The 15393-nt window shown below is 41.5% G+C and overlaps 1 protein-coding gene across 2 annotated transcripts in view; it reads left to right on the top strand.

Moving 5' to 3' along the window:
- The window catches only part of LOC125453912 (glycerol-3-phosphate dehydrogenase [NAD(+)], cytoplasmic-like), a 31879-nt gene that overhangs the window by 10405 nt on the left and 6081 nt on the right, over positions 1–15393 (top strand). For both annotated transcript variants that reach the window (XM_059647380.1, XM_048534056.1), the window contains exons 3-6: positions 1039–1179; positions 3772–3910; positions 11982–12094; positions 14934–15167. In XM_059647380.1, coding sequence (XP_059503363.1) covers positions 1039–1179; positions 3772–3910; positions 11982–12094; positions 14934–15167 — 627 coding nt within the window. The remainder of the gene's footprint in view (positions 1–1038; positions 1180–3771; positions 3911–11981; positions 12095–14933; positions 15168–15393) is intronic.

Here is a 15393-nt window from a genome sequence, read left to right on the forward strand (position 1 = left end):
TGTCCACATAGTGGAGTGTGTAGAGGATAGGTGTAAGCTCCAAAGTGATATAGTTGGGTTGTTGGAGTGCATAGCAAAGCGGCAAATGGAGTTCAACTCTGGTGAGTATGAGGTTAGTGCATTTTGGGAGGTCAAACCATAAAAGGGAAGACACAATAAATGGGAATATACTGAGGGGGTAGATGAAGTGACAGATCTTGGCGTGCAAGTGCACAGTTACCTAAAGGTAGCAGTACAGGTAGATCAGGTAAAGAAGGCATATGGAATGCTCTCCGTCATTGGCAGAGGTATAGAACACAAAACTAGAGGTATAATGAATAAACTGTGAAAGACGCTAATGAGACCACAACTGGAGTATTGTGTACAGCTCTGGAAGGTACATAACAGGGAGGACATAATTGCTCTGAAGAAAATGCAAAGAAGATTTACCAAAATGTTGCTAGGGCTGGAGAATTGTAGCTACGAGGAGAGATTGAAGAGACTAGGGTTGTTTTCTTTGGAACAGAGAAGGCCAAGGGGTGACGTAATTGATATGTACAAAATTGTGATGAGGGGTAGAGATAAACAAGAAGAACCTGTTTTCCTTGGTAGAGGGTACAAAAATCAGAGGTCATACATTCAAGCTAAGTGGCAGAGGGATTAGAGGGAGTCAGGAAAAACATTTTTACGCAGACGGTGGCGAGTGTCTGGAACTCACTGCCTGAGTTAGTGCTGGAGGCAGAGACCATAAACTCTTTCAACAAGTACCTGGATCTGCACCTTAAGTACTGTCAGCAAGGGTGTGGGCCGTGTGCACGAAGATCGGATCAGAAAGGGCTTTGGGTGTCTTTAGGTCAGCATGGACAAGATAAGCCGAATGGTTGCCTTCTGTGGTTCTATGTTTCTATGACATTGGGAGAAAGCAGGAACAGCGTACTAGGCTGGATGATCAATCATGGCTATATTTAAAGGTGGAGCAGGCTCAAAGGGCTGAATCACCAACTTCTCCTCCTATTTTCTATGTTTCATTTAGTTTTTAAATTATTTCCTGTTTCACAGATCGCTGTGCCAGATATCACTGAAGCATCAGATGGGGCAGATATATTTGTCTTTGTTTTACCCCATCAATTTATAGGACGACTTTGTGATGAAATGAAAAATCATGTGAAGCCTGGTGCAATTGGAATCTCACTGATAAAGGTAAAATTAAAGAGTTCAATGAATGCAAACAGTTGAGGTCCAGGTTTGGGATTTTTATTTGTAGACCAAAGCTGTTACTTTATCATCACTTTATTCCTCTTTTTCAGCCATTGTTTAGACAATACTCTCCTTGAATTTCCAGGTGACCCCTTTCTTCATGAGTGCAGAATATTGGCATTTACAGTCATTTCAAGTGATACAGAAAGCGTAAATACCAAGACAGTTGTATATACTTTACAGTTTTGTTTTTATTCATTAATGGGATGAGGGCATCGCTGGCCAGGCAGCATTTATTGCCCATTTCTAAATGCCCAGAGGGCAGTTCAGAGCCAGTCACACTGCTGTGGGTCTGGAGCCACATGTAGACCAGACCAAGTAAGGAAAGCAGTTTCCCTCCCTAAAGGACGTTAGTAAACCACATGGGTTTTTTTTTATCCTGCAGGCAATTGGCAATGGATTCACAGTAATTATTGGATTCTTAATCCAGATATTTTATTGAATTCAATTCTGCCGTGGTGGAATTTGAACCTTGGTCTCCAGAACATTATCTGGGTTTCTAGATTAACAGTCCAGCAATAATACCACTTGGCCACTGCCTCCCCTATGTTTCTTCATGTGTGGTTTAAATCTCTGGTTAATGTGTGGTTTAAGTCTGACTGTTGCAACAAAGATTGCTTGTGGTAATTTTAATGAACTCAAAATGATGTGACTCATGTATTTTGTTTAGTACTGTTCTATTGTATTCGTATCCTGTCCTACCGTATTTCATAATTTACTATTCCTAATCATATTTTGTTTTGCTTTTGTAAGAATGTCTAAGAAACTACTTGTAAATTACTTCCTGTTCTGCCTGCTAAAGTCTCTATTTTTTCAAATTACAGAAACTAAAGACCGCAACTGTTTAACAGGCATTGCAACATATTATAGTTAACATTGATCTTTAACCTTTGGACAAGGTGTTGTTTAAAATTACATGAGATAACAAATCTCAGTCATTTTACAATATGCCATGACTAGAACTCTGTTTATCACAAGTTGACTATGTACTTGAAAAAAACTGCTATAGGTTCCAAATCTAAACATATTTCTTTTATCAAATCATTTTATTTCTTCTATACTCTGCTGTGCAAAAACTTTCATTAAATTACTTTGTTTTCTTAATCCCATATTCAAATGCATTTGCAGTACTACTCTAATACAGTAAAGAAGTTTATTTCAAAATGTCTACCTAGTGGCTAATTTACTGTTCCCATTTGAACCTGTACAGGACTGCAGTGAAATCTACATGTTATGTTAATCTTTTTTAAATATCCCCATGTGAGATGCTTTTGATAATGTGTAGGTGGATAGTTGCTAACTTGGCACTTTTCAGGGTTGATAAGGAAATAAAGACTTGAGAAAAACATATATCCAATACTTGAGATAATGCCTCTAATTACAAAAAGTTTACATGGCTCATTGCACTTTATTTCTTGCAGCAATATCTGTGCTGCTACCAATATTTTACTTCCTAACAAGGCATAATTATCAAAGGTTTTCCTTATCTCTGATGATGCGGTTAATCGAATGTGTAGTACCATTCAGTATTGTACTCAAACATCAGTTCAAATGATCTACTCTAGCAAGGTGAAAGTGCTAGCAATTAAGCCAAGTTAATTCTTGAAGATTAAACCACCACACAATGAATTCACTGGGATATTTGGTGGAAAAGAAGGACATACCAGTAGCTGTTCTATAGACATTGAAACTGCATTGGGTACAGTGGTGAACATGTAAGGTAGAGTAGACAGTGGCCCTGGACATGTTCATCAGTTCTTTCTAATATTATGAAACTAGTTTGAAAATCTTAGATGCAGAGTTATTTTTAGAGTTCCAGAGAAACACATCGTAAACTGACTCTTCAGATTTACTGGCATGGCTGTTACATATAGTGACCTGGGCATTTCTTCCACCGATGCCTTATGACAACCTGTGTTAGTTAATACGATAACAGGTTGGCCATTTAGATTTGGGTTGAAGAGATCCTTCTTTACTTAGAGAGTCTTTGGAATTCTCTACCCAGAGACCTTTGGATGTTTAGTTGTTGACTTCAAGTGCAGAGATCAATATACTTTTGGACACCAAGGGAATTAAGAGATATAATGAAACGACGGGAAAATGAAGCTGAGGTGGATGAGCAGTCATGCTTATTTTGAATAGAAAAGAAGACTTCGAGGGCTATATTTGTTCCTATTTCCCACATATGAGATTGTTAAATAAATATTTATTGTGGACGTGGCATTCCTGCCTGACCAGTGTTTACTGCCTGTCCTTGGCTGGTGTTGAGAAGGTGATGATGAGCTGCCTTCTTGACCCATTGCAGTCCTTGTGCTGTCGGTACAATCACAATGCCCTTAGGGAGGGAATCCCAGCATTTTGACCCAACAACGGTGAAGGAACAGTGTTACATTTCCAAGTCAGGATAGTGAGTGGCTTGGAGGAGTATTTACAGATGGTGGTGTTCCCATAATTTGCCCAAAAAGTAAGGCTATTTCTAGAAGTCAATAATGTTGAATGAGCTGTACTGAAGTTATTTTTATATTTAATTCTTAGGGAATAGATGAAGGTCCTGATGGTCTCAAATTAATATCATATATAATTCGTGAGAAACTGGGGATTGAAATGTCTGTACTGATGGGTGCCAACATTGCTAAAGAAGTAGCAGATGAAAAATTCTGTGAGACAACAATTGGTAAGAAGAATGACTGTGCTTGTGACAGTCTTCTAATGTTTCAAAACAAAACTTAAATATAAAACACTAATTTACTTACATATGTCTTAATGGTGATTTGAGATGATTTCTTGTCACTTGTCCACGATTATGAGCTTCAACTGTCACAACAATCCGGCACCATTTTGTGTAGTTTAAGAATAAAAGGAGACAGCTGAAAGAGAGTACACCTTCATTCTGCCACATCTACCATGGGTCCTAGGCCAACTCACCAGCAACATGTGTGCCACCAACCTTTCGCTGTCAGTGCCAGACCAACCAATGTCGGATTTATCTCTTTGTTGCTGGGCCCACCTTGCCCACAGGCTGCCAATGCTGGGTCCTATGCTGAACCTACACTTGCCCCTCAACTAGGAGTTCAGGGCTCCGCTGCTGCCTTGCTGACAACCAGGAGTCCCTGCTCCGGGCCTATTGCAACCAGGAGTCCCCAGCTCTGCTGCTAGTACTGCCTCAACAATGCCTGAAGCCCCCAGTCTGGACATACCACAAAACCACCACTTCAGCTGCCGCTTCGCCAACCCCTTAAGCTCCTGCTCCTAGCCTAACATAACCAGGAGTCCCTGGCTCTGCTGCCAGGCTACCTCCTCACCCAGAGTCCTGCTTTGGCCACTCCCCTTCGCAATGTCACTTTCTCCACCACCGCTGACAGGAAAAAGATGTAGAAAAAGAAATGAGACAGAAAGAGTAAGGAAAGAAGGGGGGAAGCAGCCGGTCTGGAGCATACTGACGCAGAAGCCCATACACTACCTTCCTCACTGGCACTACCATTCTTGGAAATCAGTCTATCAGTTCTAATAGATTCCTTATTCTAAAATCAGTGTGACGTTGTTTCAAAATCATTGGCGCTTTTCTCTGCAGTGTATGAATTTGAGCACTTAGAGTTGTTGGATGTTAGCAGCATTACAAATACTGATATGGAAAAACAGTGCGATTGAACCTGGAGTCATCCTTCAATATAAGTGGAATTCAATTGCCTGTTTATTCCAAAAACTAAGCAGTAATTGGTGAATTAATCTTGGTCAGTTTCTTTACATAAAACTGCGTCTTTTTCTCACCATTTTGTCACAATTTAAAGGGTAAAGACACATAAAAGCAGGAAATCCTGGAAATATTCATCAGGTCAGGAAGCATCTGTAGAGGGAAACACGTACAGCCTTTCTTCACCTGCCTACCGGCACAGAACCAGCACATGTCTATCTTTCCTTCATTCTGAAGAAAAGTTAGTACATTGAAACATTGAGAAGAAAGTTCTCGACCTACCCGAGGCATTTGAACTTGTGGAACGGTGAAGTTCGGAGGTCATAATTCAAATTCCTCACATTGGGTCAAAGCTTTGGGTTAAGGTTTCAGAAAAATGCAGTTTTACCCAGGGTAATATTTAGGAACCCCTTTTGCATTAATGGGCACACCACAAAATCCCATCAACTAGCGCAGCCGACTGGAATTATGTCCACAGTCACAATTTTGTTTTCACAAAAATGAGAAAAATGTCTGTTCACAAACCTTTTCTATGAGACATGTATCTGAAGAAGTGGATTTCTTCATGGAAGCTCTGATGAATACAAGCCATTTCAATAGCTTTGATCTTCAAAGGCAGGGCATTTATTTGATAAGATAATAAAATGTGAGGCTGGATGAACACAGCAGGCCAAGCAGCATCTCAGGAGCACAAAAGCTGACGTTTCGGGCCTAGACCCTTCATCAGAGAGGGGGATGGGGGGAGGGAACTGGAATAAATAGGGAGAGAGGGGGAGGCGGACCGAAGATGGAGAGTAAAGAAGATAGGTGGAGAGAGTGTAGGTGGGGAGGTAGGGAGGGGATAGGTCAGTCCAGGGAAGACGGACAGGTCAAGGAGGTGGGATGAGGTTAGTAGGTAGCGGGGGGTGCGGCTTGGGGTGGGAGGAAGGGATGGGTGAGAGGAAGAACCGGTTAGGGAGGCAGAGACAGGTTGGACTGGTTTTGGGATGCAGTGGGTGGGGGGGAAGAGCTGGGCTGGTTGTGTGGTGCAGTGGGGGGAGGGGACGAACTGGGCTGGTTGAGGGATGCAGTAGGGGAAGGGGAGATTTTGAAACTGGTGAAGTCCACATTGATACCATATGGCTGCAGGGTTCCCAGGCGGAATATGAGTTGCTGTTCCTGCAACCTTCGGGTGGCATCATTGTGGCAGTGCAGGAGGCCCATGATGGACATGTCATCTAGAGAATGGGAGGGGGAGTGGAAATGGTTTGCGACTGGGAGGTGCAGTTGTTTTTTGCGAACTGAGCGGAGGTGTTCTGCAAAGCGGTCCCCAAGCCTCCGCTTGGTTTCCCCAATGTAGAGGAAGCCGCACCGGGTACAGTGGATGCAGTATACCACATTGGCAGATGTGCAGGTGAACCTCTGCTTGATGTGGAATGTCATCTTGGGGCCTGGGATGGGGGTGAGGGAGGAGGTGTGGGGACAAGTGTAGCATTTCCTGCGGTTGCAGGGGAAGGTGCCGGGTGTGGTGGGGTTGGAGGGCAGTGTGGAGCGAACAAGGGAGTCACGGAGAGAGTGGTCTCTCCGGAAAGCAGACAGGGGAGGGGATGGAAAAATGTCTTGGGTGGTGGGGTCGGATTGTAAATGGCGGAAGTGTCGGAGGATAATGCGTTGTATCCGGAGGTTGGTGGGGTGGTGTGTGAGAACGAGGGGGATCCTCTTGGGGCGGTCGTGGCGGGGGCGGGGTGTGAGGGATGTGTCGCGGGAAATGCGGGAGACGCGGTCAAGGGCGTTCTCGATCACCGTGGGGGGAAAGTTGCGGTCCTTAAAGAACTTGGACATCTGGGATGTGCGGGAGTGGAATGTCTTGTCGTGGGAGCAGATGCGGCGGAGGCGGAGGAATTGGGAATAGGGGATGGAATTTTTGCAGGAGGGTGGGTGGGAGGAGGTGTATTCTAGGTAGCTGTGGGAGTCGGTGGGCTTGAAATGGACATCAGTTACAAGCTGGTTGCCTGAGATGGAGACTGAGAGGTCCAGGAAGGTGAGGGATGTGCTGGAGATGGCCCAGGTGAACTGAAGGTTGGGGTGGAAGGTGTTCGTGAAGTGGATGAACTGTTCGAGCTCCTCTGGGGAGCAAGAGGCGGCGCCGATACAGTCATCAATGTAACGGAGGAAGAGGTGGGGTTTGGGGCCTGTGTAGGTGCGGAAGAGGGACTGTTCCACGTAACCTACAAAGAGGCAGGCATAGCTGGGGCCCATGCGGGTGCCCATGCCTTGATAAGATGGTTATAGTGTAAGGACTGAGTGGCTCACCCAGCAAGCACAAGTGAGGGGGCCAAATGCGCTGATGCCTGCGAACCTAACTTGGCAGGCCTGAGGGTTAAATACAAAAGGGATCAACAAATAATTTACAGATAAACGCTTGGAAGCCATGGCATAGAATTAAACTTCAGGTTTCTGGATATTTAAGGTATCAGAAACAGCTTGGAGACAGGAAATAGTTAATTGGGAGATAGAGGGGAGAATCACAGGGATAAGGGCAAGGTGAGAAAATTAGCGTGGGTGTTGCATGAAGGAAGTAAGAAACAGAATGGCACAGTGAGGTGTGCGAATGAAGTGAAGCAGCAGGTAATTCAAATAAGAGGCAATATAAGGCTAATTCTGGGAATGGGGAGCTTGATGGTTATGGGCTTAGGGTCATGATCAGGATGGCCAAGGGAAACTGAGAGCCAGGCCATAGTGGTAGAGGGAACATTGAAACATGACAGAGGAGCATCAGAGGAAAGAAGACCATTTGCAGTGATAGAGAGGAGGGATGACTGTAGGTTAGGGAAAGAGGATTAAAGTTGAAGGAATCTAAACACACGGACCGTTACTATCTTCAAGCCGTTCAAAACAAATTGTCCCACAAAAGTATGCAGTAGAAATGGGAAGGGCCTGAGATCCATTTTTGTAATTTCCTGCAAAGATCAAGCTCCCACAAGTGAGTATTTTGAAACAGAAGTAAGAGTAAACAATTGTGCAAGTGCTTAGATAAAGAGTTTTATGATGAAATGAAGTGTTCACTGCACCTTAAAGGGTAACAAGCTTTAGCTATTTATAATACTGAACTTCCTTATCAGACCACATAATAAATTGATTTCTGAACTAAAGGACTACACATACTCAACCGCATCAATGGTGGTAATGTGTAGTTGGTTTTTGTGAAGTCATTTCACAAGCTCCTGAAACCTATGGACACTGGGCTGAAGACATCATACCCACTCTTGATTCCAGTATGGCAGGGTTGTGTCAAAGACTACCAAGAGTCAAAGTGAGCTACATGGCCCATGCATGCAATGCACTACAGTGCTCAAGGCCACAAATTCCTTGGATATATTTAAATGAGGAAGAGGACATGCAGTCATGGGTCATGCAGGATGGGTCTCACCATGGTGAGGTGGCTGCGGGCATGATTGAAATAGGAGCAGCCTAATAAGGGCCCAAGGATGAGTTGTCCAGGGCAAGATTTCTGAAAAAAAAAGCCAACATCACTTTCCTCCTATTTATTCAAAATTCTCTACTTCAATGCAAGATGTGTGGCCAGTTAAACCCCATCAGTAGTCCTAGTTTTGTTGCATCTAAGAATAAGAAAGTGAAGACAAATAAATACCCAGCACCAACAGCAGCAGAGACCCCCATAATCAGTATCAGAAAAAGGGAACTAGGGTCTTCAGAGCCATCAGCAGGATACTGAGGTCCATTCAAAATCTTTCAGCTAACTGAAGATGAGTGAATATTTAACCTTCAGGCATGTTGGGAAGACTAGGGATATTGTCACCCACATCTCCCAGCTCCTCCATGAAGATCTGATGCCATGCAGCTTGGTGAGGAAGCACTGTCTCTGCAGTGCTGAAGATCACAGCAGCATTGAATTTCCTTACCAGAGGCTCCTTTGAAACCTCAACTCGGGAGTGATATCTTCCATTCGGTCACCTACAAGTACATTTGTGAGTTTGCCTTTCTCAGGTAGGTATATCTGCTTATGCTGTTCATCATGGTCCCAGAGAGCCGAGCTGGCTCATTCATTGCTATGTTGCCTCAGTTCTGTGAGGTCATCAAATTCATACATACAACACTGGGACCTTCCTTGTATCTTGAAGGATGGATTTCACTTGCTCAATGTGACTTTAGGCAACAATTCCTAAAAGATGTGCACTTGCCATATAGGAAGCCATCATGACGGTTCTGCTCTGTAAACTCTCAAGTGATATTCTCTTCCAGGATAGTTGATGAGTGACAGAAGGTACTCCTGTAAGGCATGGCTAATGACTTCAATGTGAAACACTCCCAGATCAATGCTGAAAAATGCTACAATGCTGCCCATGCATCCACTAGGACCATCCTTAGACTGACAGTTGGCCAATTTAAAATGTGGTTCCGGTTCCGCTACCTCCATCTCTCAGGAGCATTCCAGTGCTCACTTGGCTATGTTTCTAGAATAGTGACTGTTGCTGTGTCATACATAACCTAGCTTGATGATGGGGTGGCACCATAACAGAGAAGGAGATGGATCAACCCCATCTCTTTAAAGCTGATAATGCTGCTGCTGAAGAAAGCAGGGCTATAATGAGACAATGCTGGCAATCTAGAGAGAACCTCCCAGTGGGTAGTTTTAAGACCAAGCAACTTTGGAAAAAAATATGTGGCTGCATGGACCTAGGAGTTAACTTTGACTGAAGGACATTCCTGCCCTGAAGGCAACGTTTGACGGCTCACGGATAGACTTTATGCTCCTTTCTTTGGCATTCAGTGCAAGTTATTTTCTTAGTCTTTCTCTAGTGAACTCTTGCTCAGTTCTAGGCCAAAATCTCAATATAGAGTTATGCAGGAGCGCATGGGGAGTATGCATGCATCCCTCATTTTGCATTGATTTAGACGGTCACGATGCTGGAACGACTTTTCAAACCCACATGTCCAGCTTAAGATTTTGCTTTTCCAAGGTCATAATTCTCCCGGGGGCGGCAGTGACTGGCAAATGCAGTGCTCTAGGCTGTTTCCAAATGGTGGACATTGAGCACATACAGTGATTGATTGCCTTTAAGGTTGACTATAACATGAATAGCACCAATTAGAAGCTTTAACAGATTAAAAAATGTACTACAATAATGGAGTACAAAGTGCTATATTTGTGCACAGTGCTTGATTCTACAGATCATTGACACCTGCTCACCCAAAGTGATTTCAAGGTTTTTTTTATTCCTGACAGTGTTCAGTTGCACCTTCTTCACTCCTTGAAGGAATGACGTGCCTGATGAGAGGTCATGGTGCTTTAGCCCCTTCTGATCAAGCTAGTGAGTGAATGAAACCATGGCTTCAGTAATGGAGCAAAATGTCTTCATGCATATCTGGCAGATACTGACTGATTTGCTAGATCCGGCTCCCCACAGCAGCCACCACCTATTTTATAGAAATAGCCAAGTACTTGCAAGAGATCTAACATCAGAGATAACTTGGGCAGATTCTTTTGCACTTTGGTATCAGAGCTTTGTAAGTTGACCTAGTTGAGATACAAGGTCAGTGACTTGATGGTCCATAAACTGCTGAGTGTTGGAGCTTATCTAATGTTTAAATTGTTTTAAATTGAACCCTGGTACATCTGTACCAATACTACTGTAGTGTTACATTGGTAATCACTTCAGTTAAGTGAAGTATCTGATAGAGATACCTAGCATCCAAACCTGTGTACAACAGTCAACTGCAGTGGTGAACTTACAATGTTTCAGGCTTCTGAATGAGTGAGAATTGAGCAAGGCAGTGTGACAAACCCTGGCAGAGTGCAGCAGATCTTTCATCTTCTTACGTACTCATGTGATGTGCTGTCATTGGCAAGGCCTGCATTTATTGTCCAGCACTTGGCTTGCTAGATCATTTCAGAGGGCAGTTAAGAGTCAACCACATTGCTGTGGGAGTGGAGTCACCTGTAGGTCAGCCCTGATAAGAATGGCGGTTTCCTTCCTTAAAGGGCATGAATGAAGCACTGGGTTTTTAACAACAGGTTCATATAAGCAGGTAGATCCAGGGTTTATTTATTGAAATTAAATTCCACTATCGGCTGTCTTTTGATTACTAGTCCAGTGACAATAACACTAAACCATCACCTCCCCTTTTGTAGCACTGGAGCCAGGATCTCTGGCCGTGCATGGGTGATGGCCTTCACAGCTTCATTGGCCTAGGCTGACTTTGTCAATGAAATGGCCTCTTGTTGATATCGCTCAGGAGTATTGCATCTCTTGCTTTTTTTCCCCCAGACAGCCTGCAGAAAACCTGTTGTAAGACTTTATTCAGGCCTGAAGCCACTATCTTTCTAGTCATGGGTATATCCAGGGTTGGGAATGGGTGATCAGTGTCAGTCCTCTGATGTTCATTGCTTGCAAAAAATTAAGTGTTGTCTAAGTTCCTTTTAAATATGGTGCACAGAATATTTCAACAGGGTCAGAACTTGCTGCTTGCCTGCCCATAAGATTTGGTGTTCAACTCAAACATGCATATGCTTTAAGCTGAGAAGCTTTTAACGATGCAATACAACTGGACACATCTCCATGCAGAAATGCTTCCTTCTTGTGGGTCTGATGCCATATTTAAAAAAAAATTTCCAATTTTCAGATTGTCTTAAAGATAAAATCCTACCCTAAACAGTTGCTGCCTTACCTGCTGTGTGTTTTCATTTTCTTTTCATTTCCAGCATTTGTTTTATTATTACAATTTATTAATTAAAAAAACAAACTTATATGATCTGGTTGCTTAGTTTTTATTGTAAAGCTGATTTTATAAAACCACAAATTTGCTGTGCCAATCAAACATTCTGATTATAGCTAAATTTTGTTTACATTGCTTTAAAAATTAAGATCAAAGTGCGTACAAAGAATATTGTTACAATGCAAAAGAACCTGCTTCAACATCCTGGTTGCGATGTAATCACATTGCAAGAAGAATATTGCAACACATTGTTAAAATCTTTTGTCAAAAAGCTTGGTAAGCCTTTACATGTGACTTTAGGATTTTACGTTTTTTAAAAAGTGTCTGTATTTGTCAGGATCCAAAAACAAAACTCACGGAGAGATCCTTAAGGAGTTAATGCAGACCCCAAATTTCAGAATTACTGTAGTAGAGGAATGTGACACAGTGGAAATATGTGGAGCGTTGAAAGTAAGTGATCGTCCCATTTCATTAAATAAATCTGGGTGATATTTCAGAAATATATATTATAAGGGCTATACTTTACTATATGTTTTCCTATAAATCATGAAGTCTTTCAACTACTTTGAAATATCGATACGTTTTACACCAGGTCTTTGTTTTCTTCTCACTGAATTTTTCATACCCATTTTAAATGATTTTCCGGAAGGTGACTTTATAACTGACAATATTTGTATTTATATAACGTTTTTAAAGCAATAAATGTCCCAGGTTGCTTCATTTGAGTGTTATAAAGCAGAATCTCATATCCAGCTACATAAGGGGATATTACAGCAGATCCCCTGATGGTTAGGAGCATTGAAAATAAAGGGGGAGGTCGTTAAGATTCTTAGGGTGTGAATTCCAGGGGCTTATGGCCTAAGCTATCAAAAGTAAAATCAGAAATGGCCAAGAGTCTAGAATTAGATGAGTGCAGATTTCTTACAGGATTGTGGCATTGGAGGAGATCACAGGGATAGTGAGGGTTGGACACCATGGAGGGATATAAAGACCAGAACAAAAATGTAAAAATAAAAACTTAAAAAAAATTCAAGCAATATAAATGTTGCTTGGCGGGCCAGCATTTCCTTGTCCATCCCTAATTCCTCTCCACAATATGGTGGTGAACTGCCTTCTTGAATATCTGCAGTTCATTCAGAATTGGTATTATTAAAGTTTCAAATTAACTGATTGCTTATATTATTCAAAAATAAAAACAATGAGCACTGTGGAAATATTACATTGGTAAACAATTTCTATCTTGAATAAAATCTCACAAGCTGTATCAACAACTTAAAAACATTGGTGACTACTTCTCCTTCTTGTCTCATAGACCAAAATTCTCTATCCTTCTTTTCAAATACAACTTCTTTTGCATTGTTTGGAAATTACACTACTACCTATTTTGCTTTCTAAAAGTAGTGGATACATACAAGAGAAGCACATTGCCGAAGTACTCGAACTTCAATTTGCCATTGTTGAAAACATTCGTATATGTGCATAACGATAAACCAATTAAATACATGGTAATGTTTGTGTCACCCTGTCAGATTCTGTTTTTGATTTAGCAAAAACCCTCACTCTATCACAGATGACGTTAAAATTGGAGGTGTAGTAGATAGCGAAGAAGGCTACCTCAGCGTACAACAGGATCTAGATCAGATGGGCCAATGGAGTGCAGGTGTGGCAAATGAAGTTTAATTTAAAGGAAAGTGAGGTGCTGCATTTGGAAAGGCAAATCAGGGCAGGACTTATACACTTGATGGGAACATCCTGGGGAGTGTTCCTAATAAAGACATAGTTAGTTTCATAGTTCCTGAAAAGTGGAGTTACAGATAGATAGGATAGCGAAGGCATTTGGAATGCTTGCCTTTATTGGTCAATGCATTGAATATAGGAGTTGGGAGGTCAATTTAAGGCTGTACAGGACCTTGGTTCACCTAGTATTAGAGTACTGTGTACAATTCTGGTCTGCCTCCTATAAGATAGATGTTGTGAAACTCGAAAGGGTTCGGAAAAAATTTACAAGGATGTTGTCAGGGTTGGAGGGTTTGAGCTATAGGGAGAGGCTAAATAGGCTGGGACTATATTTCCTGGAGCATCAGAGGCTGAAGGGTGACCTTATAGAGGCTTATAAAATCATGAGAGGCATGGATAGGGTAAATAGGCATGGTCTTTTCCTCAGGGTAGGGCATAGGTTTAAGATGAGAAGGGAATGATATAAAACAGACCTAAGCGGCAACTTTTCCACGCAGAGGGTGGTGCATGTATGGAATCAGCTGCCAAAAGAAGTGGTGGAGGCTGGTATGATTACATTTAGAAGGCATCTGGATGGACATACAAAGGGTTTAAGAGGAATATGGGCAAATGGAACTAGATTTATATAGGATACCCAGTCGACATAGATGAGTTGGACCAAAGGCTCTGTTTCCGCGCTGTACATTTCTGACATAACATTTCCTGTCCAACTGAAGGTCAACGCAATTTCCAATGCAAACCTGTAGAGCAAGAGGTATACGGGGCCCTTTATAATAGTGTCAATGGATCTTGTGAAGTTAGATTAGACTGACAGACTTAATTATTTTTGAATAAAGGCAAGATGAATTAGTTCAAAACTATATTTGATTAAATTAGGAATAACTTTCCAGTATAGCAGCAGCTTCATGCCACAACCTGCCATATTAAAAAGGAAATTCAGATAGGTCATCTAACATCTAATAGATCTGAAATCCCTAGTTTTCCATAACTGCTGTGGTTTATACCCAATCTTACTCAAATATTAGAAAATATTGACAAAATGTATCGATATCTATGAATACTACACCAACCCTTAATCCAAATTCTTAATATGCACATTACTCAAGTCTATTCCGAGTGCAGATAACTGTTCTTTTTGACTTTTTCTGGGAATCTGTCACAAATTTTGATGATTCAAAGCCCCCTGTATGCTTTGATGTGTTTAGAGCTTCACTATCCTAAGTTCTAACAGATTATTACTACCTTTTAAAAAAGTGCATTGAAGGAACTATTTATATTTTGCATTCTTGTAATTAAATCTATTGCCTTCTAGTCAGAAATCTTGGCTTCTCTTAAAAAGAGCAAAAATTATAGTTTGAACATTGATCAAGATCATCAAGAGGGCATGAGGTGGGAGTGTTAAGTCTTTTTACAGACTGTTTCATACTTGCTTTGTGTGGTTTCATACCTAATTGATTCCATATGAAATATTTTGAATTTCAACCCAGACTACAGTTTTTCAAAGCCTTCTTCATATTGTAATCTTGCTTTTCGTAACTGTTTTACATCCTAGAATATTGTAGCTGTTGGTGCAGGATTCTGTGATGGGCTTGGTTACGGTGACAATACTAAAGCTGCTGTTATCCGCTTGGGATTGATGGAAATGTTAGCTTTTGCAAAATTATTTTGTCAAGGACCAGTAACATCAGCCACTTTCCTGGAGAGTTGCGGAATTGCTGATCTTGTTACAACCTGCTATGGAGGGCGCAACAGAAAAGTAGCAGATGCGTTTGTAAAAACTGGAAAAGTAAGTTCTTAAATACTTTATGTCATTGAGTAGTCAACATTAGGTAAAGAAGTCATTTTAATATTTTGCTTTTCATGAAAAAGTACAGAAATTCATAACATAATACAATCCTTGGAAGTTAAATATTTATTGATTTTATCAGGTAAATACAACAGACATCCTAATAAGTTATGCAGAGTATGAAAAATAATCAAATAGGGTAGAATTTGAATTCTAGTCTTAAACT

The sequence above is a fragment of the Stegostoma tigrinum genome, chromosome 7 (genome assembly GCF_030684315.1).
Source record: "Stegostoma tigrinum isolate sSteTig4 chromosome 7, sSteTig4.hap1, whole genome shotgun sequence".
NCBI classification, from domain to species: Eukaryota; Metazoa; Chordata; class Chondrichthyes; order Orectolobiformes; family Stegostomatidae; genus Stegostoma; species Stegostoma tigrinum.